This window comes from Indicator indicator, chromosome 20 (assembly GCF_027791375.1).
Source record: "Indicator indicator isolate 239-I01 chromosome 20, UM_Iind_1.1, whole genome shotgun sequence".
In the NCBI taxonomy this organism is placed as follows: Eukaryota; Metazoa; Chordata; class Aves; order Piciformes; family Indicatoridae; genus Indicator; species Indicator indicator.
In genome coordinates, this window is record NC_072029.1 from 17,357,124 (window position 1) to 17,383,034 (window position 25,911).

The window sequence follows — 25,911 nt, forward strand, 5'->3', positions numbered from 1 at the left end:
GAAAAGTCTGACAGTAACAGGTCCTCTTGGACATCCAAGTGCTACTCTTTGCCTTAGGACCAACCATTTCCAAAATTTAGGTACAACATCAGTGAAATAAGTCTCTTACTTCAGTATAAATGAGAACTGATGTGATCCTGTTCCAGCCACACAGAGATCTTTCAAGTTATTCAAGAAAAAGTTATTATAATAGAGCAAACAATTATTATTTTCTTACTGTCAGTGTTTGCTTCTCAACATTATCATTATTTAATCCAGCACTGCTCTGGCAATTTTCCTGTGCATTTTGGAGCATATGAACTCCTAATAATGAAAGGTCTAACTGTCCCTAGTCGTGTTAAGTGTGGTTAGGCAAACTGAAAACAAAATGATTTGATTTTCCAATAGCACGTACTCTCAATTACACTTTATCATAGTTTACAAGCTAATTCAGTAGCTCCAATAGCTCAGAATGACTGAATATATTTCAGCTGCAGCCACAGAACACAAAAGAAAAGGGATGTTCAGTCAGGCACCAAGGAAGCTACAACTGCAAGCATGTTAGGAAAGAAACTTGCTGGGCTGATACAATTCTCTATGCCATGTAAGATCTCCACCACCAACACATTATCTTGCTAGTCTCAGATAGAGATGTGAAGTTTTTGATGTTCTTTCCTAGTTCAGCTTCACTTTCCTGATGCTTTGGGCTACTCTTCCCACTGCTTTTCAGGTTTGAGTCACAGAATGGTTTGGCAAAATCATGGATGAACGTTGTTGTGCCAGCTTAGAATATTTCAAAGGGTTTTCCCTTGAATTTGAAAATACATCAGTAGAAGCTCAGCCTTCAAAAAGCAGATTTAAACTGATTTGATAGAGTCCATGCACAAATCACTCTGGTAGCTAAACCAGTGCAGCTTCTGCTGATACCAACTTCTCCTTAATTTGTGAATGGTTCATAAAGACTGGAGTAAGGTCATCAGATGACACAGCAGTGAGAGCTTTAATTAATGTCAGTTGTGCACCATCACTTTGTGCCAGCTGAGATCCACAGTTTGCTTTTTGGCTTATTTTATGAATAACCTTTAGAATATTGCCTGTGTTCACTGACAAGAGTGTGGTGAAGAAAACACTTCAGGTTTGCATGATCAGAAGAATAGAGCCTTGTGAATCCTTTTATCTTAGTACTAAGACAGGGGAGAATGATCTGCAACTAGATTTATCCTATCTTCATCTACAAAAATAATGTGATTTAGATAATCACAGGGTTTATGGAACAAAGTCATAGATCCCCAAATCTGGTCATTAACAGAAGAGGCAAAGTTGGGGTACAGGGTTTTCATAAATTTCTCTGTCCCCATATTTCCAGTGTTCTCTCAGTCATTTGTCTCTCCATCCCTAAGCCTGTCTTACTATGAGGATATTATAATGAGAACAGTTAATTTTTAGGAACTTAGTGCATGAACTACACAATTTAGTCTCTGATGATTGGAACCAAAATTTTGTCTACAACTAAGCTTTACCCTGAACATACCTCACTATGAAAGCTGTAGCATTTTTGTTGGCCTAGCAGAAGGATTTGGGACTGTCACACAATATAAATTGCTTTATGTGTAATTTTGTCACAGATTTGCTTTATCTTGCTAAGCGATCTGCAAGATTAGCAGCAACCCCAGCTCATTCAGAACACATTTGTCATCACCTGCAAGGCACGCATGGTGCAAGGAGTTAAATAACTTGCTTATCTAGACAATAATTGACCAGTGTAGCAGGTAGGCTTAACAAATAAACAGCTCTGCTATGTGGGTATAGCTGCATCACAAAGGAATGCAGAAGGGAAAGAGATAGGTGCACAACATGGAGCAACAAACCCAAGATACATGGTTTTAATATTAATCCAGACATTCTACATTAAAACTGCAATCTGTTCAAAGGAAAGATTTTATATATTCATTCATTTACCTTCTCTGTCTTTAGCATTTCTAATTTTTCCTTTAATTATTAGTAAAAAAGTCCTTAAGATCTTTCCCAGTCAGTCTAATTTTAATACATGTCAAAGGCATGGAACAAACTTGTAGCTCGGCTATTCCCCTGATACACCTTATAATTGAGAGGTAACTGTTAGCCAGATGTTTCCTTGGTCAAAAAGCTGTATTTTTAAAGTTCAACATGACAAGTCAGACAGCAGGATTAGTTTATCATTAAATCCACCAGAGGATAAAGCTGTAATGAGATAATTACAACAAAGGAGGGATTTCTGATTTTGTTGTTTTTATACAGCATTATCTTTCATTTCCTTTGGCAGACAAAACAAAGAGAAAGCCACGTGCAACAGTTCCCTGTTACAAGCTTGATGTCACATGGTTGAGCTTTGATTGATGCTTTATATACTCTTACCCTCATCCCTTCAAATCGTGACAATGCTCTCAATGGCCGCAGAGCTCGGAGGGTCCTGAGGGATTTAATGGGCCCCATCTCAGAGTATCCAAGTGTATTGGCGATGAGGCTAATTAAAGAGACCTGAATGGAGACACAAAGCAACAATTCAAAATGTTAGCACACACTTGCCATTTGCCTTCTCTTCTGACTTGCCTTCCTTTAAAAGAGCGAGCTGGTTAGTGGAATAGTGAGGGGGAAAAAAAGTATCTTAAATGGAAGCCATTAAATTAGACCAACACAATAATAAGAAGATTTTTACATTCACACATATACAGAACTCTCAGAAATCTACAAAACTTTTGTTGCCACTTTAAGGCAAAATATGTAGAAATACTTCCAAAGGTGTTGGTTTGCTTTTAGCTAAGCAGAGAGAAATCCTCTTAACATCAGCTTGCCCAAAGTGGATGCGAAAGGAGATCACTGTTACAGATGTCACTGTGCTGTGATGCCTGTGCTGTAGGTTTCTCGTACACTCTTCAAGGTGTATCTTCTACTACTGTAAACATGAGTTACATAAGTGCTATAATTTAGGGCTTTCTGGATGAAAGCACCTGTAAAATCTGACCATTTCCAGCAGAGATAAAAGATTTTAGTATTACTGTTTAATGACTAATCTTGAACTTACTGATTAGAAACAAGTCTCCTAGACTGCAGCTAGGTATGACTCTATACTATAGACTCTTAAGGAATTATGCACATGACTCTGATTGTGGACTTTTCACTTTTTCTGGTCTCTGCACAGCCTCAAAAGGAGAAGGAAACTTGACAGCTGCTCAGTGTTGAGGTTCATCCCTCTCAAATACTATTTCTTTGAAATAAACTATCTGTTTTCAAATCTGGAGATGGCATGGAGGGGTTCAATGCTCATCATGTTCTCAGAGCTTTTACAGTGCCAGGCTGGTCAGAAATATGGATGCAATCAACCACAGGACTGGAGCCTGGCTGAACTGAATGGCAGTGGAGATTACAGGCCAGGTTAACAAACACATGGAGCACCTGGGATTTGCATGCTCGAATCAGTGTTCACAGTCTGAATTCTTACTGAGCAGGGAGTGAGAAACAATCAACTTTCTAACATCATAAGCAGCATGCCAATTTGCATGTATTAAAAAAAGAACAAAAAATTAATAGCTACACATCATAAAATATTTTTTTAGAAGAGAGAGACCTATGCATATTGATTATCACACTTGCCTTACTGCCATTTTATTTTAGCTGTTTCCACAGCCCCAGTCATCACAGTATTATATTATCTCTCACCAGTGATGACTGTGCAAACCTTACTTGGGAGGACTGTCTTTTATTGTTATTTTAAAGGCAGCAGCTAAGCCTAAACCCAAGGATATTTCTACACTGTGTAAAGAGTAGGTGGTTACTGTAAAAGGAAACTTGAGGCCACCCCACAAAGACAGACAGCTCTGTCTGGTGGAAAACAACCCTTTTCATTTGAGGATGAGATGATTTTTCCTCTGAATCCACTGCTGGCTGACCAACCCAGTGTCACCCATGAGGTCTGTGATAAAGCAGGATAACACATGCCTGGCCCTCTAAGTCACAAGACAGTAGCTGTGGAACAACCTTTCTCCGGAATATGCATTCATTTATGTACAAGCACTGTCAGCCCAGATAAGCATCTTTGTAAATCTTGCTCAATTTCTTAAATTATTTACCTATTGATGGCTTTATCATGGCATGTGGGTGACAGCAAGCCTAAGGGCAGGAGGTCTCAGAGACGCCATGCCTGGGCTAGATGCAGTAGCTTGGTTATCTGCCAGGAGAAGGCAGCACACCTCTGCAGACGACTAAGTGGCAGAGAGGCTGACTGTCATGCTTTAACATGTCAGTCTTTAACAAGGTGTGACACAAACTCACCTTCCTTGTACAGACTCAGCAGCTGACACAGAAGGAAGGTCTTCATAAACATTTCTGCGTTTTAGAGATGAGTGTGCTACAAAAACATCACAGCACACAGGCAGGTAGGACTCAAGGTCTGATGTCTGAGGCCCCTTAGACACTGGGGAGGTAAAAATCACCCCTGAAGCCCTTGCTTCCAGCTCTCAGAAAGCAGATCTGAACCCATGACATGAGCATGCCTAAGCAGTTATTTCAGAGTAAGTAATGCTATAAGTTTGATGTGCTCCTTTCAACTAAATCCTACTCAGGCAATGGTCACAGATGAAGATGAATCTGGCCTTAACTTAAAAACCATCTCAAACTCACCAATATTTCCACACTGATGTAGCATTCAGGGTTTTTTCTGTCTTCTCTATTTCTTACCAGACTTATTACACCATGTACTCTGAAGTTGCATTAACCTATAGTCCAAACCCTCCTCCTTTCATTTGCTGTCCTCATTAACTTAATGTTGTCTAAATAATGAGAATGGGCTGAAAGATTTGTCTAATAGCAGTCAGCAAGTGTGTAGCATATTTATATACTAAAGCCATTCAAATAAATCATCTTATACCTGGTAATATTGAGCTATCATGATAGGAATAACACTGTGGCACATATTTCTGTCATTGGTGGAAAATTTATTGCAGAAAATGGCCTTAACCCCACAAAGCCTTGGACCTTCTTACCCAGAAAGGTTGGAGGAATCAGGAAAACAGCTTTTGTGTATATATATATATATATATATATATATATATATATATATATATATATATATATACACTTTTATATATATGAGAAAATAGCATCCTCAGTGACAGAAACCAAGATCATAGAGACATAAAATTGTTTTGGTTGGAAAAGACCTTTAAGACCATCAAGTTCAAACATTATCTAACCTCTACCAAGTTTCATGCTAAACCGTGTGGCTCAGCATCACATCTCTGCTTCTTTTAAACACCTCCAGGGATGGGGATTCAAACATCTCCCCGAGGAGCCTGTTCCAGATCCGTACACTCACATATCATTTGTAAAATGAACATAGAGATCAAGCTTCACTCACAATGACTGAAAGTCAGAGCTTCTCAAGGTCTTCAAACTGCCTTGGTTCATGCATCTGTGTGCTTTCTCCTTCACCCAGGATTTATGTCCTACAACTTCTCTTTCTCTCAAGGCAAAAGATACTCTGTTCAAATCTTGCAAGACCAGGCTTTGGATCTGAGAGGGTTACAATTTTCTTTAGAGTGCAGTAAATGTCACCCTGAAACACATCACAGGTGCTGTTGTCCTCCTGACACAGATTTACACAGCATTAGATATCTCTTCAGAGGATTAGACCATGAAGCTGTGTGATATTTGGCAATGATTTACAAGGCTGGAATCAGAACTGAGTTTCAGACAACTTGTTTAAAAGCTTGGGTGTTGGTTTTGAAGGTATCCCCGTCAAATTTTATTTAGAAGAGAATTACTAACGCAGTGACTTGGCCATTTGGACTTGATTAAAAGTGACCTGGAAGGCTATTTTCAGGAAAAAAATCAAGCAGCTTTCAAAATTGGTACTGACTGCCCCACATAATCATAGCAAAAGTTGAAGTCAGCTGTTTCTGTTGCTTTTTTCTTGTTTGTTTTTTTGTTACAAGGCTGTGCAGCCCAGAGCTGCTGTAAGATTCTGCTCTGTACTCTGCTCACTATCAGAAATGTGCTGGCACCCAGAAAACACCTCCAGGGTCAGCGTAACCTCCGCATTCACAATATGGAACACATTCAGTATCTATTTGCAAATAGCTTCACAGGTGTTTCAGAAAAAAAGCACCTCTGAAGACCAGGCAGCATTATGGACAGCAGGTGAAGTCTAAGGAGTCCCTATTCCTCAGGACCATTTGCCATAAGATGCTCAACTTGATGTTGGGCTTGAGCTTTCACCTCATCTTCACATTTCTCATGGCATGTAAGCTGAAGGGTCTCTCATCCCTCACCCTTCTGGCCCAAGAAGCCTTATTATTGTTTGCCTTTGCTCTAGCTACTAGCAGTTCCTTTGAGGGTCTTTACAGAACCTGCTAGATCTTACAAAGAAGCTTGCCCCTGTTCCTTACTTTGCCCAGAGATGGCTTTCTCTATGTATCTATAAAAATACAGATTTATAGATTATATCTATAACTATATACTTACTGTACTTATACTGTATTTCTCTACTTGTGTATTTCTACATATTTCCACACATGCAGGTTTACCTATATAGATTTTACAATGGTTTGTGTCACAGTCTCCTGGGGATGGGTAAAGGGAGAAAGAAACGAACCACAGAGCTGTCATTTTTGCCATTTTTAGTGTTATGCTCAAGTTAAAAATGAGTTTTTTTACATCTTGTGACTGCACTGAACAATAGAAACACCAGCCATGGGGATTAGTAGGTGTGTGGCTTGGTGTTCTGAAAGCCAGTTTCCTGTCATCTCTGTGGCTTAGTGGCATTAGCAACTCGAATCTAAAGTGCTCTATTGTAGGGCAATCATACGTGTTTCCAAGGAAAAATCAGGAGGAATCAATAAATTTAGACTGCTAGAACACAGGCAATGGTCTCTGAAGAGAGGTTAGCCTCGCTGATAACTCTTCAGATTTCTTCTCTTCTAATGAGATTAATGTCTGCATTCCTTCATTATTTTACCAGCCCACTTCTAGATTATATTAGACCAAAAAAGAGTCTTGTCCAGGCATTTGGATGTTTTTTTCAGTAACTGCCACACTTTATTTTATTTTTATTTTACTGTTTTAGTGGAATATTATCATCCCTGAGATGAGAAATACTACTCATGTGATTGCACCCAGGTGGCATCCCTGTAGTGTTGGATTCCCAGTGTGACCATATTGGTGCTCACAGTAATTCACCAGTTAACAGATAATCCAGTGTTTTGGACTGTTAAATTATTCTCTATGAACAGGGAGATAAAGCTACACAACAGGTACATATGTCTTCATTATCTGACAGTGACTTAAGAAACCAGTGTTGAAAAGCAGTGTAAACCTCACCAAAGCTGTCAGAAGGGAATTTTAAGGCTGAAGAAAAACAATTATAAAGTAGGAAGTGCCATAACGCAGCTTCCTTCCAGCACCCACAGGACAAATGGTCTTTAATCAAGAGATCCCAAGCTCTTTTCCCCAAGTAGCTATTGCATTAAAAGAGTAGTAGGGTTCCTCCCTCTGCCCATACATTTTTATAGCATTTTAATAGCATATCAGTACCATGCACAGACTCCCCTAGCCATGAAATTGTGCTGGTGGCAGTAATCCAAAGGACACAGACTTTGGGAACACCTGAGGCTGACAGTTTCCTACAGTTAGGAGGTGGGTTTGAGTAGGAACAGAGGCTCTCTTTTTTCTGTTCCTTTCCACCAGCCTAAAAGTACATCACTTCAGATAACCAGCGAGCATCTGCTGGACTGAGCTGGAAGCAGACCTGAGCACCACTACTCAAAGACAGGTCCTACTTGGTAGAGATCACATTTTTTAATTAGCCTCAGAACACCACTGAGATGAATTAATAGCAGAGCCCAGGGAAAAAGGAGCTCTGCCTGATCAACTGTAAAAATCCTCCTTGGCTGGTCATATAAATCCAAAAACCCATGAGAACAACAGGAACCTCTACTAAATGTCTGCCTGCCGCAGCACACAGCTGGGATTGATATCCTCCAAGCTGCTGTCCTGAGGAGAAGAGACCTCTTTCCCACTTTGGGCAAGAAAGTATGTTTTATGCAGCTAGGGATTTCATCAAATTAACCTGTTTGTTCAAATTAGGGAGGAGGGAAAAAAAGGACATCCAAAAGGGAGCACAGCAGCTGAGTTGAAAGCTCTGACCACTTATTTAAATAAGCAGTTTCAGCTAATGCAGGTGCCCAGTGCTTTCAAATAGCTTTTGTGTGCCCCAGGAACACCTACCTCTTCCTCTATAATTGTGCCAAAAAAAAAAAAAAAAAAAGAAAAAAAAAAGAAAAAAAAGAAAAAAGGAAGAAAGAGAGCTTGGATTACTTCAGGTGCCTCTTTTCAGTCCAGTCTGGTTTCTCCTGACCACTGCTGCCAAGCAGAGGACTAGCCACAGAAATCTTCACATCCTGAGCTACAGCCAAGTGTGTTTAAGAGCCAGACTGTGGTCTCAAGTTGCACTCCTTGACTGGAAAAGGAACAAAATGTAAACTGGAACCATACCCCAAACACAAACTGGAAAGGGGCATTTTCCCTAGGAACTGAAATATATGAAAATTCTTGTTACCATACTAAAACACTGTTGGGAGAAAAGAGCTTATAATGTGGTTGGTACTCCCCTGTGTGAGGCCGCATCTGGAGTACTCTGTTCAGTTCTGGGCTCCCCAGTTCAAGAGAGACAGAGAAGTGGGGGAGAGAGTCCAGTAGAGGGCTATGAAAACGTTTAGGGGACTGAAGCATGTTACTTATGAGAAGAGGCTGAGAGACCTGGGGCTGTTTAGGCTGGAGAAGAACAAGAGGGGATCTTATCAATGCTTTCCGATATCTAAATCTGGCAAGTGTCAAGAGGATGGGGCCAGACAATTTAAGAGGACGAGGGACAACGAGCATAAACTATGACATAGGAAGTTCCACCTAAACATAAGGAAAAAAAATCTTCAGTTTGAGGGTGCCAGAGCACTGGGACAGGATACCCAGAGAGCTGGTGAAGTCTCCTCTGGAGACTTTCAAAACCTGCCTGGACACATTACTGTGCAACCTGACCTAGGTAAATCTGCTTTAGCAGAGGGTTTGGACTAGATGGTCCCTAGAGGTCCTTTCCAAGCCCTACCATTCAGTGCTTCTGTGATTTAGTTTCTACCATTTCAGAGCAAATTTTATTATAACATTTTTAAAATTGTCTCTTTACCCTTTTTTGAGCAGATTTTATTGCAACATTTTTTAGAACATCTCTTTACCCTTTCACTCTGACACTGCATTTTCTGCCATACAGGTGCCTAACGACATGATTGCAGCTGACAATCCAGAAATTGCATGCTAGGAATAAAGGGCAGAAAGCTAAAGGGCAGTCTCCAAATTAGGACACCAGAGAGAGACTGTGACCCCAACCAAATTCTCACCTCAGCTACCTGTTTCCTTGAATCACAATCCTCACATTCAAGCAAAGATGAGGAAATCCTTAGGGCTGTTCTGGAGCTAGTCTGTGGTATGGAGATGAAAGCACATCCAGAAATGAGTTAATGAACAGCTTCCCTCCCTGGCAGTGGAGTTCATTACTGCTTGTGGAGTGCTCTTGTGGATTATAATATGATGGGCTACATGAGTGCCTAGATTAATTATAAACAAAAATTATCTCCTGGAAAGCCTGATGCTACTTCTTATAATTCAGGTTAAAAAACATCATACACTCTTCTCTTCCCTCCTCTGCCCAGGGTATTTTCTCTATTTATTTATTTTTGGTTTCTCTGTCTACTATTCAAACTAAGGCTGTGAAACTCTGTTAACAGTTTGCCTTCAAAGCTTCTTCCCTGGTTCTCATCTCCATGCTTTCTGAAGCCACGTTTCCATTTCAGAGGGCAGTCTTGCTGCAGGCAGCATGTGCCACTCCTGTTGGCTTAAATGTTTTAAAACAAGTCATTTCTGTATCATAATTGCTTCCAGGCAGTTTCCAGAAGAATCTCTTTATGTCTTGCTGTTCTCTTAATCTGTCACCTTTCCCACACCTGCTCAGGCTTTTCTAACAACTCCAGTCAATTCCCAAGTCAGATGGCTGTGAACCAAGAATTAAACCTCAGTTAATTTCTGAGGGCAAATCAAATGACCTGCTGCTGCAAGCTTACATCCAGTGAGATGGCAAATTGTCTTTGCAGTTTTCCCACTCCACACTTACCAAAGGAATTTTCAGCTTGCCTCAAATCACCTTTTCACTGTAAATAGGCAACTTTGCCAGGTATCTAAGCTCCATTTATCAGTGCTCGATAGGGATGGCAGGAGGATCATTTTGAATTTTAGGGAATCACATGATAGTCCTTGATCAGCCAAATCTTGGTCAACACCTGAAGTCCTTCTTCTTGTTGCAACCATTGTTGCTATGTGGGGGCACCTACCTTGAAAAGTCTGGGAACTCTGCTGGGAGTTACAGCAAAAAAATTTGTTCATCATCAGCCACATTCTGCTTCTCAGAATGCAGATGCCAGGAGGAAACAGCCTTGATTCTATTGTTCTATGATTTAGGGCAGCTAAAGGGGAAAGATATTCTTCCCTTAAAGAGATCTCCAAAACCATGTCACAATTCATCCCAGTGTGCCTTCTTGATGCTGAATGCCTTTGTCAGAAGTAGACAGGAATATGCTTGATTATTATTTGAAGAAAACATTATAATGCCAGAGGTGTGCATAGTGATTACTGAGAGGACATTTCCCTGGGGGCTCAGCCCTATTGACTCTGATGCATTTCCGTCCCAGCTGGTTGGAGGTGAGGTGCTTGAGCTAAAGGCATGCTTATTTCTGGGCAGGATGATGAAAAAGAACAACATAAACACCCCCCCCCCTCCCCCCCTCCAAACACAACAAAACCAACAAACCCAAACCCCACACACCAAAACAAAAAACCAAAACCAAAACCAAAACCAACTCAAACCCAACCCAAACCACAAAAAAACAAACAAACAAAAACCCACAAAACCAACCAAAGAAACACTCCCCCCAAAAAAAAACAAACAAAAAAAGCCCAAACAAACAAACAAAAACAACCAAAAAGAGAAAAATCTGTTTAGGCTGTTTCCACAAGGTGCTGTTCTGGATTTGCTTGATTCCCTAAAGCACTTATTTAATCAGATGTTCCAAATCAATATGAAAAATACCAAGTTGATGCAGTCCTAGCTTGAAAATCACCTCTGTTTAGTTAGATTCCTGAAACTGATTGAGCTTGGTATTGAATATGTTATGACGGAAAGGGATTCTGAAGAATCAGAGAATTCCTGGGTTCAGCCAGAAAGACAATGGTATAAATAGGAGTTAGGTATTGGAAGTAGGAGACTTCATCCTCATTTGCCTTAACACAAAGCACTCCAAAGCCAGTCATACCAGGCTAGGAGTTCAGCACAATGTCTCTATACCACTGGGACACAGCTTTCAAGTTTTATATCAATTCCTTTCATTTTTTCCCCCCTGTTACTGAAGAATCCCTAACACCTCTGCAGGCAGCTTCCCTCACTAATTTCTCCATTCCCTTTCTACCTAGCATCAGTCTCTTGAGCTGCACCTGGTCATCCTGTGTGGAGCCACAAGGGTGGTGGGAACACATTTTCAGTTTGCAACAGTTGGGGTTGCAAAGCTGCTGGGAGAGGAACTGTAGGACAATCCTCTTCCATCCCTAGAGAGCATGTGGGACTCTATCAGGACTGTTAAACACAGTCCACACGTCCCTCCCAGCTCTGATCCTCCATGCAAGAGAGAGACACCATAGTATAAGGAGTTTATCTGCTAAACCCACAGCAAGGAAAGGGCCAAGCAAGCTGTATGCAAGAACTCCAGGCTTTTATTCATTGTTTTCCTCCTGAGCATATTCTATAAAAGGACATTGAAAAGTGCTTCATCTTTAAATAACTTCAAGAAATAAAACTGGTTGGTAAACCTAGTTCAGCACAATTTGAATTGAGGTGGACTTTTTTTTTTTTTTGTCCCCCCAAAAGTTGAAATTCTCTCTCAGCAATGGAAATTCTTCAGTAATTGCAGTGTTTCTTCATATTGCAACCAGTTCACAAGGTGTTGGCAAGTGGTGAGCTACACCTTTGGACTTTTCTTCTCACCTTTGTTTACTTTCCATTTCCCTACAGCTGCAGTGTGCTTTGTCTGAAACGGGGCTTGTACTTCCACTGAAAAAGCCTAGGTGCCCTCCTTTTAGCATCCATGTGGTAACATTTGGTGCAAACCAAGACAAGACATTTGGATATCTTGCATGTCTTATGCTGAGATAAAATGCAGGGAGGCAGAAGGGAGATTTACAGCATTGGATGACCTGCTAACACACATTAAAACCACTTATCTTCATGTGGATTTTTTTTTTCACTTATTCTAAAGTAGCTAAAATGTAGCAAACCAGCCCCTTTTTTCTTTTTTCTTCCCTTCAAAGCCAGGATTCCTGGAGTGGGATTCTCTTTCCTATTACTTATCTGGGAGGTTTATGTGCTATCAGCACAGGCCCAGAAGAATGTGTGCTGACACATCTTCAAAAATCCCATCTAAGTGTTTGCTTTGAGGAACCAGAAGAAAACTAGTCGAAAAATGAACACTAAAGTAATGGTGCCCTGTTGTCACCCACAGATTTTTGATAACTCAGAGAGAGCACCAATAAGGTCACTCTTAAGATGCTTTCCCAAGTGACAAGATGTATTATTTTTGCTTTGCCTTGGCTGTATTTTTGCCATCCTGCTCCTGTGTGCTTTCCTGAACAGAAACTAGATGAAATTCACCTGCTTTTCGGATAATTTTCCAAGAATACAAATTGGATTCCAGTGCTGTTTGGGAACAACTCATTACAGCAGATTGTGTAATTACTGGCAAAGCAAACAGAAATCACCTTGCTAATCAACAGGGAATACAGATGTGGGAAAAAAAAAAAACAATTAAAGTAATCATAAGCCATCAATATTTACTCCACAGAGCAAGTTTTTAATTGTCACTTAAAGACAATCCAAGGGCATAATTTAATTCAATTCAATTTTTAACTAGGGACAGAAAGACTGTTTCCAATTGTTCATCTCAAACTCAAAGATTATTAACTGCTTCTTAAACTCATCTGGCAGTGCAGTATTTGAAGTAGAAATCTTGCAGCAAGTGCTTTCCAGGAACTATCTCAGAAACCACACTATCTGTATTTTCTAAGCATTCAGTGAAAACAATGGTAAATTTAATGACTAAACATCCACAAGCAGTTCTCAAACAAGCAAACAGGAAATTTGGCAGCCAACAGGAAATTTGGAGAGCTGCTCAGGGGGGAACAGAGAGCTCTAGGTGCAAATTCAGCAGCTTCAGGCAAACAGCAGGGATGTGTTATAACCATTCACAAAAGGAATGGGAGGAGTGTGAAACACATGTATATTTTACTTCCTTAAAAGCACCTACAAAATCCTGTCTAGTGGACCTTTTGAATAACTCATTTGAGATGTCTGATCTCCAAATCCGCTGCTGAGCCTTGCTTGAACTGTTTTGCAGAGAGATATTCTGCTTAAAGCTTTTGGGAGGCCCTGCTTCCATGGCTTTCTGGGAAAAGGGATGGAAAGAACACCAGGGAAGTTTTAGGTTGGATATTAGAAGAAAATTCTTCACTGAACAGGTTCTCAACCACTGGAACAGGCTCCCCAGGGAGGTGGTTGAATCCCCTTTCCTGGAGGTGACTAAAAGAGGCAGAGTTGTGGTGCTGAGAGACATGATTTAGCACCAGAGGTCGAGTTAGATAGTGGTTGGGCTCCGCAATATCTTTTCCAACCAAACTGATTCTGTGACTCTACCATTCTCTGAACAATCCTTTATCCATGATGGCTCAGCTGGAGAGAAACCAGTGATGATCCTCCCCTCCTCACTGCAGGATATAGCTTTAGGACCCATTGCTGCAAAGGGATGAAGGGGAAGGAGGCTGCCAGCATTTCTAAAAAGCAACTGCTTAAGAAAACAGCTTTTCCCAATTATCAAATCTTGAAAGATGGGATAATCTTAGAAAGAATTGGCGGAGGAACACTCATCTCTGAAATTAGTAAATGACAATTAGTGAGTTTTCTAAGCCTGGATTGGGGCTAACCTTTTGGTCAATTAAATTGAACCCCAAAGCTGTAATGGAGATGATGGATCTTTAATAATGGACTTTTGTAATGATGTTAGTGACCATTTAAGAGGATTTTTCTGTGCATGCTGCAGGCAATGAAACTTGGCTGTGACTTTTTTTCCTAAGCATTCCCTAATGAGTGAAGGACTTTGCATCCTTTTCCTAAGAGCTTTCTCATGACAGCTTCTGTAGGGTACCAGTCTCTCCCCTCTGCCTTCAGTGCATGAGTAGCAAGTGAGTAAGCTGTTGACTGCAACATCTCCAGTCTTTGAATGATGCTAAGCTCCAGACTGATGCTTTTCCTGAACTGACCACTGCAATGGAATAATCCATCCCCTGTCAGCAGAGACTGGGACACTCTCGGAACTAACTGGCTGAAGCTCAAAACTAGACAAGCTCAAGATAATATTTATAGGTCAGAGGAAACAATTGAAAGGAACATCAAACATGACACCAGCATGCACGAGTGGTGGATTTTATCTGCCCCTTGTTTCAAATCCTGACTGTCTCTGTCTGTTGCGGGACACGTCTGGTTGAGAGCACTCTTCATCAACATTCATTTTGGATGCCATGTGCCTCCATCTCCAGCCAAGTTCACATTCCTTGTTTAATCTGCTTTGTAGGAAGAGGGTTTGATTGCATGAATGCTTGGAAAATATCTCTTCTTTGCAGAAATATTTGCTTGTGCATGCTAGCAAAGAGGGTTGTGCATAAACACCATTGCTGGTGGCGATACTGCTGTCTGTTTACCCTTCAGATATGCTGCAGTCTCTGATTTTTCCTCATTTGAAAAGAGCTGTACACTGAGTGCCCACCACTCCAATTCATAAGCACAGAGAGGTGTAGAAGGGGGCTACTTTTAGCAGTGTATTTATTATTTGCAAGGAGGTAACACGTACAGATGTGCATTAGCACTGATTGTCCTGTGTATTCAGATTGCAGCAAACACACAAGGCATCTTTCTCAGGTGTCCTACGTTGAAAGGAGTCCTGTACTATGTGGTTTGAGTACTCCCTTCTCCCTTCCTCCCAAAGAAATCTGTTGCAGGATTGTTGACAGGACTTTATTGTATTGCAATGTATTTAAAAGCACTCTTCTATGGTTTTGCTACACTAGCACACTTCTTTGAGATGCAGAGAAGCCCATTATCAGAGATCATCCTTTAGGGATTCTACATCTAGCAAAAATAGCTCTCAGTTTGTGGATTACTGTGTGTTTTGCTGTTCAGGCTTTGCAAGACAGAATTTTCTTTACTAATCCACAATTGTCAGATGGAGCCTTTGCTGTTCCACTGGCCCAAATCAGTGTCAAAGGTCTTTCACGAGGCAGGGTAAGTACAAATGAAAATAAAATAAATTCAGCAGCATTATGCTTTTACCCCCTCTGGGTTCACTTCCCATTTAGATATAGTGAATACTTGCAAATTTTGAGCTGCTTTTATGAATTATTCACAAGAGAAAAAAGATTCTGAGTTGCATTTGTACAATGAGAGAAAACAGATGATAGATGGTTTCACATGTCCAACGAAAAATCAACCATCGCAGCTTGAATTTTGAATACTGACACCCAACTGCTAATGAATAATTTGCAGATCAGGAATTTTTAAGTGAATAATTTTAAACAAATAAATTTGAGAAAATCAGACAAGTGGTTCATCTGCTTCTTTTGGAGTAGCTAATTCACCCATTCACTCCCTTTCTGCAGCTCAGTTGCAGTGATTTGGTTCTCAAAGGACCAAAAAGAAAATGTAAATGGAAGTAAAAAGTGTGCTGGAAAAAATGATAGCATGTTACTCTGCCAACTCAGAGTGGCAGGGTGTGTGAGCAATAGGGTAGGAGAAGAGCATCTGTTAAACCTGCTAAAAATATTGTACCAGGTTCTCACAATCTGCATTGGGAAATGACTTTGGAGAAAAGAATGGGCTCGAGGAAAAGCTTTACTTGTTGAGAACCCCAAAGGACAAGCCATTTCCTAGGGTCATAGAATCACAGAATTCTTTAGACTGGAAAAGATCTTTAAGATTGAGTCCAACCATTAAATCAGTCAAGTGAGTCAATCAGTAACTAAAACAACTCAAGGCTGGAGCAACATTTAGGTTAGTTTGGGAACCTGTAGAAATAAAATGTAAATGGGGATTAGGAAAAAAAAAAACAATACAAAAAAACCAAACCAAACCCCTCTAGGCCAGTAAAAAGGCTCTGGGGTAGATTTTCTGAGAATAAGAGGAGTCCCAAGGGCCTGTGCTCCCCTTTCCCCCATAGCACTGTTTTATTCTGTATGAGCTCTGGACGCATGACAGGGCTGGTGAAGCCTCTTTCACCAGCCCATCTTGGCTGCCTCTGTCTTCTGTCATTATCTTCACAAAGCCCACCATTAAAAGGCAAACAAGTTGGGCTTACCTACTGACTTTGCATTCTTTTATAGCTCTTGATCCAAGTTTTTTTTTTTAACATAGAGGTCAGATTTTAACTCAGTTTTTGTTCCACTCTCTGGTATTAATTAGATGTCATGCTACATAGTATGTGTTCTTAACAAGTGTGGATCTCATTTCAAATGATTAATGAGGTAGAACAGCTCCAAACAGTTTTGGTGCATTAATTGTGCAAACTGTTGTTCCCATTAGGAAGACCCCAACTCATAGCTGTGACAATATTCAGCCCCTCATCCAGCCCTTCTAGTCTTCAGAAGCTCATTAAAACAACAACTCCAATAATAAATTCCTGGAAGTCCATATAATACTTTAGGTGAGTCCTATTAGTCCCATTTTAGAGATGGAGAAACAAGGAAAGAAAAGTTACCACTTGACCTCACCCACAGCAAGCAGAGTTTTCAGGATTGGGCTATAAGTGAGGGACTGGTGCTTTCCAACTTTGTGGTTAAATAATTAAACCAGGTCTTCCACTTTTCTTTAAGCTAATCTGTGAAAAATGAGTGCCTTCCCTTTACAAGGTTTCCAAGCATGTTATGAAAAGAGGAAATTTATGACTTACAATTTATGTAGCACTTCCTTTTCATAAATCAATTTATTAAAGCTCTGGAGAAGCTTCCAAAGGCTCTGATCCAGCAGTACACTTAGATGTGTCCATAACTTCAAAGAAGTCAATTGTCCCATTGAAGTGCTTTCCTGGACTAGGGCCAAAGAAATTGCTGTTCTCCCCTGTGTCGAGGCTCAGATGTAAAATGGGGCAAAATAATTCATCAAAAGTTTAATAAGTTACACAGTCATGGCAGAGCTCTGCCAGCCTTCTGCATTAATACCTCAAGTTAATAAGAAATGGCCTCAGGGAGATAATTGCCTCCTTATTGGTACGCTGTGCTGAAATGTCAAACCTCACCTGGAGCTGAGCAGCAGTGTTGCTCCCTCCCTGAATCTGGCAGATCCCACATCCAGGAAACATGAAGCTTTGGAGGGGACATAGTACTAGCAACTCTCCTGGGGCATGAGCTCCCTTTCATTCAGCTACTATTTCTTTTAAGGACTATCCTCCCAGGAGAATGAAGCGTTTGGGTATTTCAAGGATTTGGAGTATTCTGTAAGGTTTGGGATAGTGAAATCACTTTGACAAGAGGACTATTCACACCTTTTTCTGGACTCCTTCACTGGTAAATACTTGAGAGACAGTACTGAACATACTGTTATATGTTGCTGGCAGCCTCCCTGGGAAGCTATGCCAAGGACAACTTCTCTAATCTGCTGAAAGACTTGCGTGTTGAGGTCATGTGTGGAGCAGTCAGAAGTAACCAGACCTTGTGCTAGCTGCAAGTGTGGAAGGGGATGTTAAATGCTGAAAGCAAGAGGGAGTTCCTAGGGACAAGAAGGGAATGTGACTCGAATTAGCAGGGTGACACTTCTCTGTAATGACACAGAGCAGTCTTCTCCACCCTGGCAAGCTGATTCCTAGGGATGTAGGTTTACATATCAAGACCCTCTTTGAGCTTTGCCTGCTAGAGTTGTTACTCAGAATCAGAGTGCTGGCTATCGTTTTGCGAGCACAAAGCTGACAGACTTAACAGCCCATCCTTACACGTTAGAAAATCCAACACCAGAAACACCATATTCCCAAAATGATACTTACATCTACAATGAGGAAATCCAGCCAGCACCAGGCATTGGTGAAATACTTCTTGAAGCCATAAGCCACCCATTTCAGGAGCATCTCCAAGACAAAGATGTATGTGAATACTTTGTCAGCATATTCCAGCATGGTTTTTATGTTTTTTCGATCTTCAAGGTAAATATCTTCAAAAGCCTGCAAGTACAAAAGACTGATTAAAACTTTCTCCTGAGCTATGCTGGAAGGCATGGGTGCTGTGCCAGAAGGCATGGGTGCTTTGCCAGAAGGCATGGGTGCTGTGCTGGAAGGCATGGGTGCTGCACTGCAAGTTTGTAGTAGTATTATTATAGGGGCTATCATGTATTGTCAGCAATTTCTGATATATTTCAATGTTATCATCATCAAGAGTGCAAGGAACAGATAGGAGGTCTGTTGCCCTCATAAAGGACACATGCATAATACCCTCTCCAGCCTCTGCTGGCTGTATTGACTAGACGTCCTTTGAGTGTGAGAAGAGCTTAAGCACCCTAAATTTGGGAAAGTGCATCTGTGAGCAGGTTACCACCCCAAGCTGCCCAAGGGCATGCTGCCTCAGCTTCCCTTGGCTGTGCCACTGCCATCAAAGCATCTCAGACGTCAGAAGGCACAGGAGACAGAATCTGACCCTTTTTAGTCAAATATGTCTTATTGCTAAAGATGAAAAATTGGGTTATTAACCTATGTGTGCTATAGAGTACTGAAGTTCCCTGGCTTCTGTTCAGCCATCACATTTCAGGTAGCTATAGCTATCTGCTTCAAGAAATGCTCATTATTATTCACTTAACCGACCAATTATGTTTTAAAGGTCAAGGTACCTATCTACCCATCTCATCTGTCTCTCTAACTGATCTAATGCAGGGCATCATCAAAGAACTTTCAGTATCTGTATCAAATACAAGCAACTTAATAACCCCTTTAAAATATTGAAGATATAAACCAATATGCCTACTAAAATAAAACAGAGAAAGTTGATCACAATTTATCTTTCCCTTTCTAAAGTACATCAAATAAAATGGAGGATCCTAGTGTCAGGGTTGCAGAAACATGGCCTTGTTTGGGGCTTCGAGCTCAAGCAGTGGATCTGCTTCCCTAGCTACTCTACTGACTGTCATTACAAAAGCTGCTTCCATGTTCATGTAAGCTGGATAACCCAAGACTATAGTTTGGTTCCACCATGTGAGCCAGAAACTTGGCTGCAAGAAAGAGTAGTCTTTGAGAGAGTCTGTGCTAATCATTTTAATTATCTGCATTTACATATTTCAAGATCTGTAGCTACTTTCTGAAGAACTTTTCAAAGTTAGCGAACAGCCAGTGCCTGGAGATACAAGAAGTGTGTTACTTGTCACTCAAGCAGTCACAATGCTCTTTTGCCTGCCAGGGAACAGCAATTAATCTGACAAGAAAGCTTTGGCAGCCTCTGCCAGAGCTTGTCCATTTGTCCCCACACTTTAGGGTGACGTTTGCGCTGCGACTCAGGCTCCTATCTTGCCTTCAAAAATGATATTTCAAGGGTGTGAAAGAGCTGTTGGAGAAAGCCACAGAAAACAATACACAGAGATTGGAGTTTATCAACTCTTGTAGGGGATCACTCACTTTGTCAGATGACTTGCTGTACTTTGCAATTACTGCAAAAATAACAACAAACTATTTAAAGTGGTTTCCTGCTCTCCCTCCTTTGCTCTCCCTATTTTCTACTAACCTGTCAAAAAGTACATTGTTTTGTCTACTGAAAGCACACTGTGAGTCAGGAAGCAGCTTAATAAGGGATGAAAAATATGCTACCTGAATGCCTCAGGTGCACTGTACTCCTGCACAAGCTATGAATATTACCCAGATGGCAAAACTTTGGTGCTTTGCATTTTTTTCCTGGTGACAAGGGATGAAATCTTTGCAATATAAAGTATCTTTAAGACTATTTCTTCTGCTTTGCTTTGTATGTTAAATAAAGAGCTAAACAGAATACCTGCAGTGTTATCCACAACTGCTACTAAAACACAGGCTCCTGGATTGGGTGCTTATCACTTATATACCCAAGAAAGGGTTTTGGATCTCTTGCAGTAAGCTCCAGATATATTTTGATGGCTTAACTACTACACACAAATACATGCTGGCCTTTAAATTTCCTTAAGAACTTAGCATGTCCCAGGGATAGAGCCTCAGGAGCTTAGTTTTTAGAAGAGCTCACCCTAGAATAACAGAAGACAAAAGCTGGGTGCTGCCTTCAACATCTCCAATTCAAACACTGAAGTGCAGTGCTGATACGTGTCAGAATGCAGCATCATTTGCCCTTATAGAGAGCTGCATTGGCTAAACTGAAAATCATCAAAAAAAAAAAAAAAAGTAAATGAATGCATGCAGTGGAAATTAAATGAGATTTATACTGCAGTGCTCAGTATCTAAAGCACTTTTAATTACATATGTAAGGAAGTGTATTTATCTAAAGTGCATTATAGCAAGCGACGTGCCCCCTTTAAAAGGTGTTAAAAAATTAACATGCTGATTCTCAAACTGCTGCAAAAACTGTCAGAATCCATTGATTTCAGCAAAACTATGACAAAATTCAGCAGTCTACTGTTTACCCAAGTTTTTCAGCCTCTTACTTTTCATAATAAAATAAGATCCCCTGGGTGAAATTTCAGCCCATTCCTGGCGGACCAGGAGAACAGTCCAGTCCTTTCCTTTTTGCATCAACATTTATGTATTTCCACCTTCTTGTGTCCCTGGAGAGATTTTCCTTAAACTACATAAACACAGCACTTCTGTGTTTTCCTCTCTATTTTTTAGGCCACTGATAATTTGTGTTTCTCTCCTCTGGAGTTTCTTCAATTAGCCCATGTCTTTCCCAAAGTACAATGCCCAGAGCTGAAGCTAGTGCTCCAGCTGAGGTCTCCTTGATGCCAACTGGAGTGGAAGAACATGCTTATTTACACAGCCCAGTGGGGTGTTCAGCTTTTGTGTGGTGCTGTGATGTAGTTTATCTATCCTCTTTGTTGCCTGTTCTCTCTCCAGCTCTTTTTAGTAAATCTGTTACCTTACCAGTCATCCTGCATTGTACCTTTCTGCTTGTGATTATTGCTGATGAGGTGAAGCAGGCATCTTTCTAAGGTGATGTTCCTCTTACTATTTCAGGCAGATTCATCTGTTTGGCCAAAGTTTCTCCTGACCTTCAGAAATGTGAGTATAACCTGTCCAAACATGTCACTGCCCGCAAATTTAGTAGGTGTATTTCTTACTCCATTATGGAGGAGAAAATTCAATGCCTGAAGAACCTTTGCTCTACACTCAGATGAAAACTTGAGAGAAATCCCACCACCTACAATGACATTTCCTGACATGAAAATAAGCAACTTAAACACATGCTCCCACTGCTATGAAGAGTTCAGAGAGCTCTATACAGAGAAGACCTAGTACACAGACCTAGTACACAGGGGGATCTAAGAAGGAGAGGATTCCTCCTAAGTAATCAGGGCAAAGACCACCTAGCCTCCATATATATGGAGATGCCAACAGGAGCTATCTGTGCATGGAAGATACAGTGGTTTAAGCTAAGGTGTATTCAAGACACGACAGACACCCAAAAGCTCCATGAGTAGCACTGGTTCAGTGCTCTTTATGTCTTTTTATGATTTTCCTTTGCTAGTTACAAAATGGGCTTAAAAAAAAAAAAAAGGAAAAGAAAGAGAAAGAGAGAAAGAGAGAAAAAGAGAAAGAAAAAAGAGAAAGAGAAAAAGAAAAAGAAAAAGAAAGAGAAAAAGAAAAAGAAAGAAAGAGAAAGAGAAAGAGAAAGAGAAAGAGAAAGAGAAAGAGAAAGAGAAAGAGAAAGAGAAAGAGAAAAAGAAGAAGAAAAAGAAAAAGAAAAAGAAAAAGAAAAAGAAAAAGAAAAAGAAAAAGAAAAAGAAAAGAAAAAGAAAAAGAAAAAGAAAAAGAAAAAGAAAAAGAAAAAGAAAAAGAAAAAGAAAAAGAAAAAGAAAAAGAAAAAAAAGAAAAAGAAAAAGAAAAAGAAAAAGAAAAAGAAAAAGAAAAAGAAAAAGAAAAAGAAAAAGAAAAAGAAAAAGAAAAAGAAAAAGAAAAAGAAAAAGAAAAAGAAAAAGAAAAAGAAAAAGAAAAAGAAAAAGAAAAAGAAAAAGAAAAAGAAAAAGAAAAAGAAAAAGAAAAAGAAAAAGAAAAAGGAAAAGAAAAAGAAAAAGAAAAAGAAAAAGAAAAAGAAAAGAAGAAAAAAGAAAGGGAAAAGGAAAAGGAAAAGGAAAAGGAAAAGGAAAAGGAAAAGGAAAAGGAAAAGGAAAAGGAAAAGGAAAAGGAAAAGGAAAAGGAAAAGGAAAAGGAAAAGGAAAAGGAAAAGGAAAAGGAAAAGGAAAAGGAAAAGGAAAAGGAAAAGGAAAAGGAAAAGGAAAAGGAAAAGGAAAAGGAAAAGAAAGGAAAAAAAGGAAAAAGGCATCCCTGGAGCATAATACAAGTCTCCAGATGGGAACTGCTATGGAGCACTTATGGGATGATAAAGTAGTAACTCTGGGATACTTCTGTGCAGACTTCCTTAAGGATTTGCTTTGCAAAACATGTCCATGCCGCAATTTTATGTTATAACAGAGGAAAGTTTCCCTACCCTATAGTAAAGTCAGGTGAAATCAGACAAGCTAAAAATCAGTAATGGCTCATAAAATCTTAGAGACAGGTAACTGGAGAACACTTTCTGTGAGACCCATGTCCACTTTCAAGCAGGTAGGAAATCCTGTTACACTTACCAGGGCTCCACTGCTCAGCAGGATCATGAATATGATGAACGTTTCAAACCAGTTGTGTTCGACGATTCTGTAGCAGGTTTTCCGCAGCCTCCACCAAATTTTGCCTGGAAATTTTGTGATGTCCACGGAACAACACGGGAAGAATCGTACACAAACTGAAAAGGAGCAAACAAAAAACAAAGCAGTTGTTTAAAAAAAAAGCCCATTTAATTCCTAAACTGTGATAAGGAGCTGCTAAACAGTATTTCTTCTAACAATACACTGGCTGCATGGAACTTCTGTCTTGTTTTTGTCACCAGCCTCTTCTGCTCTGCCTTTCACTTCCCCCTCTCGCTCTATTAAAAAAACATTCAAAATCACTTCAAATATGTCCCAATGATTTCTACCAATGATTTTTATGATACAGAATATATTGGCCACGAGTCACCAGTGCAATAGGTCAATCATATTTGTGTTAACTGAGCTCTGACAGTGGCCCTGATCAGGAACTAATTACTCTATCAGGGTATTACCAACATCTTCCACATCCTTTTGAATGGAGAAAGGATATTTTCTTGCTGATATTGATACCACTAGAATGACTGATGCAATTTGATGAAAGGGAGATGAGGGGAGGAAGTGCTACAGAAGAGACTCAGACAGCAAAAGCAGGAACAGATTTTGGTCTCTTGAACTCTCATGAGCTTATCAAGGCATTAGAACAACTTCCCAAATATATTTAGGTGGTTAAATCACCTTTGATGTCAGCAGAAATTTAGATATCCAGTCCACAGCAGGTTCTCCAGTGCTTCATAGCACTTTCTGACCTTGGTTATGAACACTGTGTGAGAGTTAAGTATTGTGGTCACAATGGGCACCACACCAGGATTTCAGGTAGGCAAAACCACGGTCATTTTTAGTTTCCTTAGCAACATTTGCTATAGAAAAGGATATTGTCACTGGTAGTAGACAGATCTATCTCTCCTATTTAATAAAACACCTTGTGCATTGCCTTGTGCTGAATAAGAACTTAATATTTTGTGAGAGGATTCCCTGGTAGCTAGGACTTGTCCTTTTCTAGACTGGACATTCAGCCTTATGTCAGACAGTTTGACTCGAATTTCATAACATTTCCTCATGTGAAAGAGCCCCAGAAACTACTTTATTTTTAGAAAATGAGCTTTTTACCCTACATTTAATCCATGTGCTGTACAGAAAGAGATTTGGCTATAGAGACTTATCAGTCTCATCATGAGAAAAAAACAACAACACAGGCCAATTGCTTCCGTAGCTGAAAGGTGGCCAAGGGCACTGCCGTGTCTCGAAGCACACAACAACTGCTTGGAAGCGACAAGGGAGGACATCTCACTATGGTGATGCAATGCAATGTTATTGCACATAGAAATAATATTTAAGCAAGGAAGCTTAGGAAGGAAAGAGGGTGAGTGCCAAGGTTAGGAAGACAGCAGATGCTGCTAATTCAAGGTGGCATAACTGAGCTGCTTGAACTGCAAGTGATATGCAAGGAGATCAAGTACAACTCTTGGGATGCCAGGATCCCCAAGCAGCTGGAAGTGGGGCTGTGCTGGCAGCAGGCTCTGCCAGGAGGAGGAGAGCTGCTGAAACTGCTGTGGTACTCCCAGCATTTTCTGTAAATTTTTATTATTCCAGATACCTACTATGTTTCATACATGAACCACTCCCAGAGCTCCCTTTTGCCTCACATATCTGAGATTTTGGTTAGGTGTAGGCTTTTGGCTGTGTGAAATTTTGGCATGGGTCTAGCAGAACAGTAAAATGCAAAGGTAACAGGTTAGTGATGCAAGTAACTACCTGTCCTCTAGATGCCTGCATCCCACAGACCCACACCAGTACTAGGATCCCTGAGCTAACATACTCACATGGCAGTTCTGCTTAAAGATGCCGATGCAGTATAAGCCCACCAGCATGGCATGACAGAGGGGGCTACTGGAAAAACTCTTACACCACTTCTCACCCCACAACCTGTATGGTCATCACCATCTTTCGGGTGCCTGGTCCACACTCAGTGCTGTTATGCACATGCACTGGTCACCTGATGGTCAACTCAGCTTTGTATCAGGAAGACCAAAGAGTTAGATTTATCATTCATCAGGTGAACAGCCTAATGAGCAGGTTGTTCACTATGGAAGTGTGGATTTCTCATGTTGAAGCAGAAGTCCCCCATTATACTGAAAGTAATCATTGTTTCTAGCAGAAAAAACTTTCCACGAGCCTACCTTGTTCCCAGACACAGTTTCAACTTGGAAAAAAAATCAGCTTTTTTTTACAACTATAAACATTTGTCCAGAAAGTTTCCCCTCTTTACTCCCAAGTTACTTCCCAGATGAATACTTAGCTTTTCAGTCTCTCAGACAAATGCCTAGGCTCAGCTAGTAACAGGCTTAACATGCTCTGTCATCCTCTTACAGCACAGAAATGCTCTCTAAGTACTGTTGGAAAAGGTTAGGATCTTCCAGGAAGTGGTTTTTCCCACTGTAAGACAGTTGGATGAATCATTCCCTGGAGGAGTCTGCCTCTGTCTTTTCACTACATGGGAAGCCTACATCATTACCTGAGCACAGCTAAAATTAGTGGATCACCTTCAAATTAAATACTAATGAGCAGAGCACCACAAGTTCCAAAGTCACTTCATTTGTGATGGAAAACACTTACAAAAGGGTAAAAACAGGCTGACTCAGTCAGCTTTCATCTGATAATCTACATATAGAGAGAGGCATTTTTAAAGACAGAAAGCCAGCTAGGACTAGTATTATCTTTTTTCTTTTTTTTTTTTTAAGTGCTTTTTGATGGCTTTCATGCAATTCCAGTCTAAAAAAGAAAAAAAAAGAGAAGGCCTAGTTACTGACAGTAATACCTTGAAAAATCCAAAATAGCTTCTCAGATGAGTCAGCCCAAAATCACAGTGCTATTAAATCCTATGCTTTTGATTGGGCCCAATTCAGAAATGTTTAGAC

General features: G+C 40.3%; 1 protein-coding gene across 1 annotated transcript in view; it reads right to left on the reverse strand.

Moving 5' to 3' along the window:
• The window catches only part of LOC128973714 (sodium channel protein type 5 subunit alpha-like), a 174,336-nt gene that overhangs the window by 16,781 nt on the left and 131,644 nt on the right, over positions 1-25,911 (reverse strand). The window contains exons 18-20 of the mRNA XM_054390103.1: positions 22,937-23,091; positions 18,180-18,353; positions 2,374-2,496 (exon numbers count right to left, since the gene is read on the reverse strand). Coding sequence (XP_054246078.1) covers positions 2,374-2,496; positions 18,180-18,353; positions 22,937-23,091 — 452 coding nt within the window. The remainder of the gene's footprint in view (positions 1-2,373; positions 2,497-18,179; positions 18,354-22,936; positions 23,092-25,911) is intronic.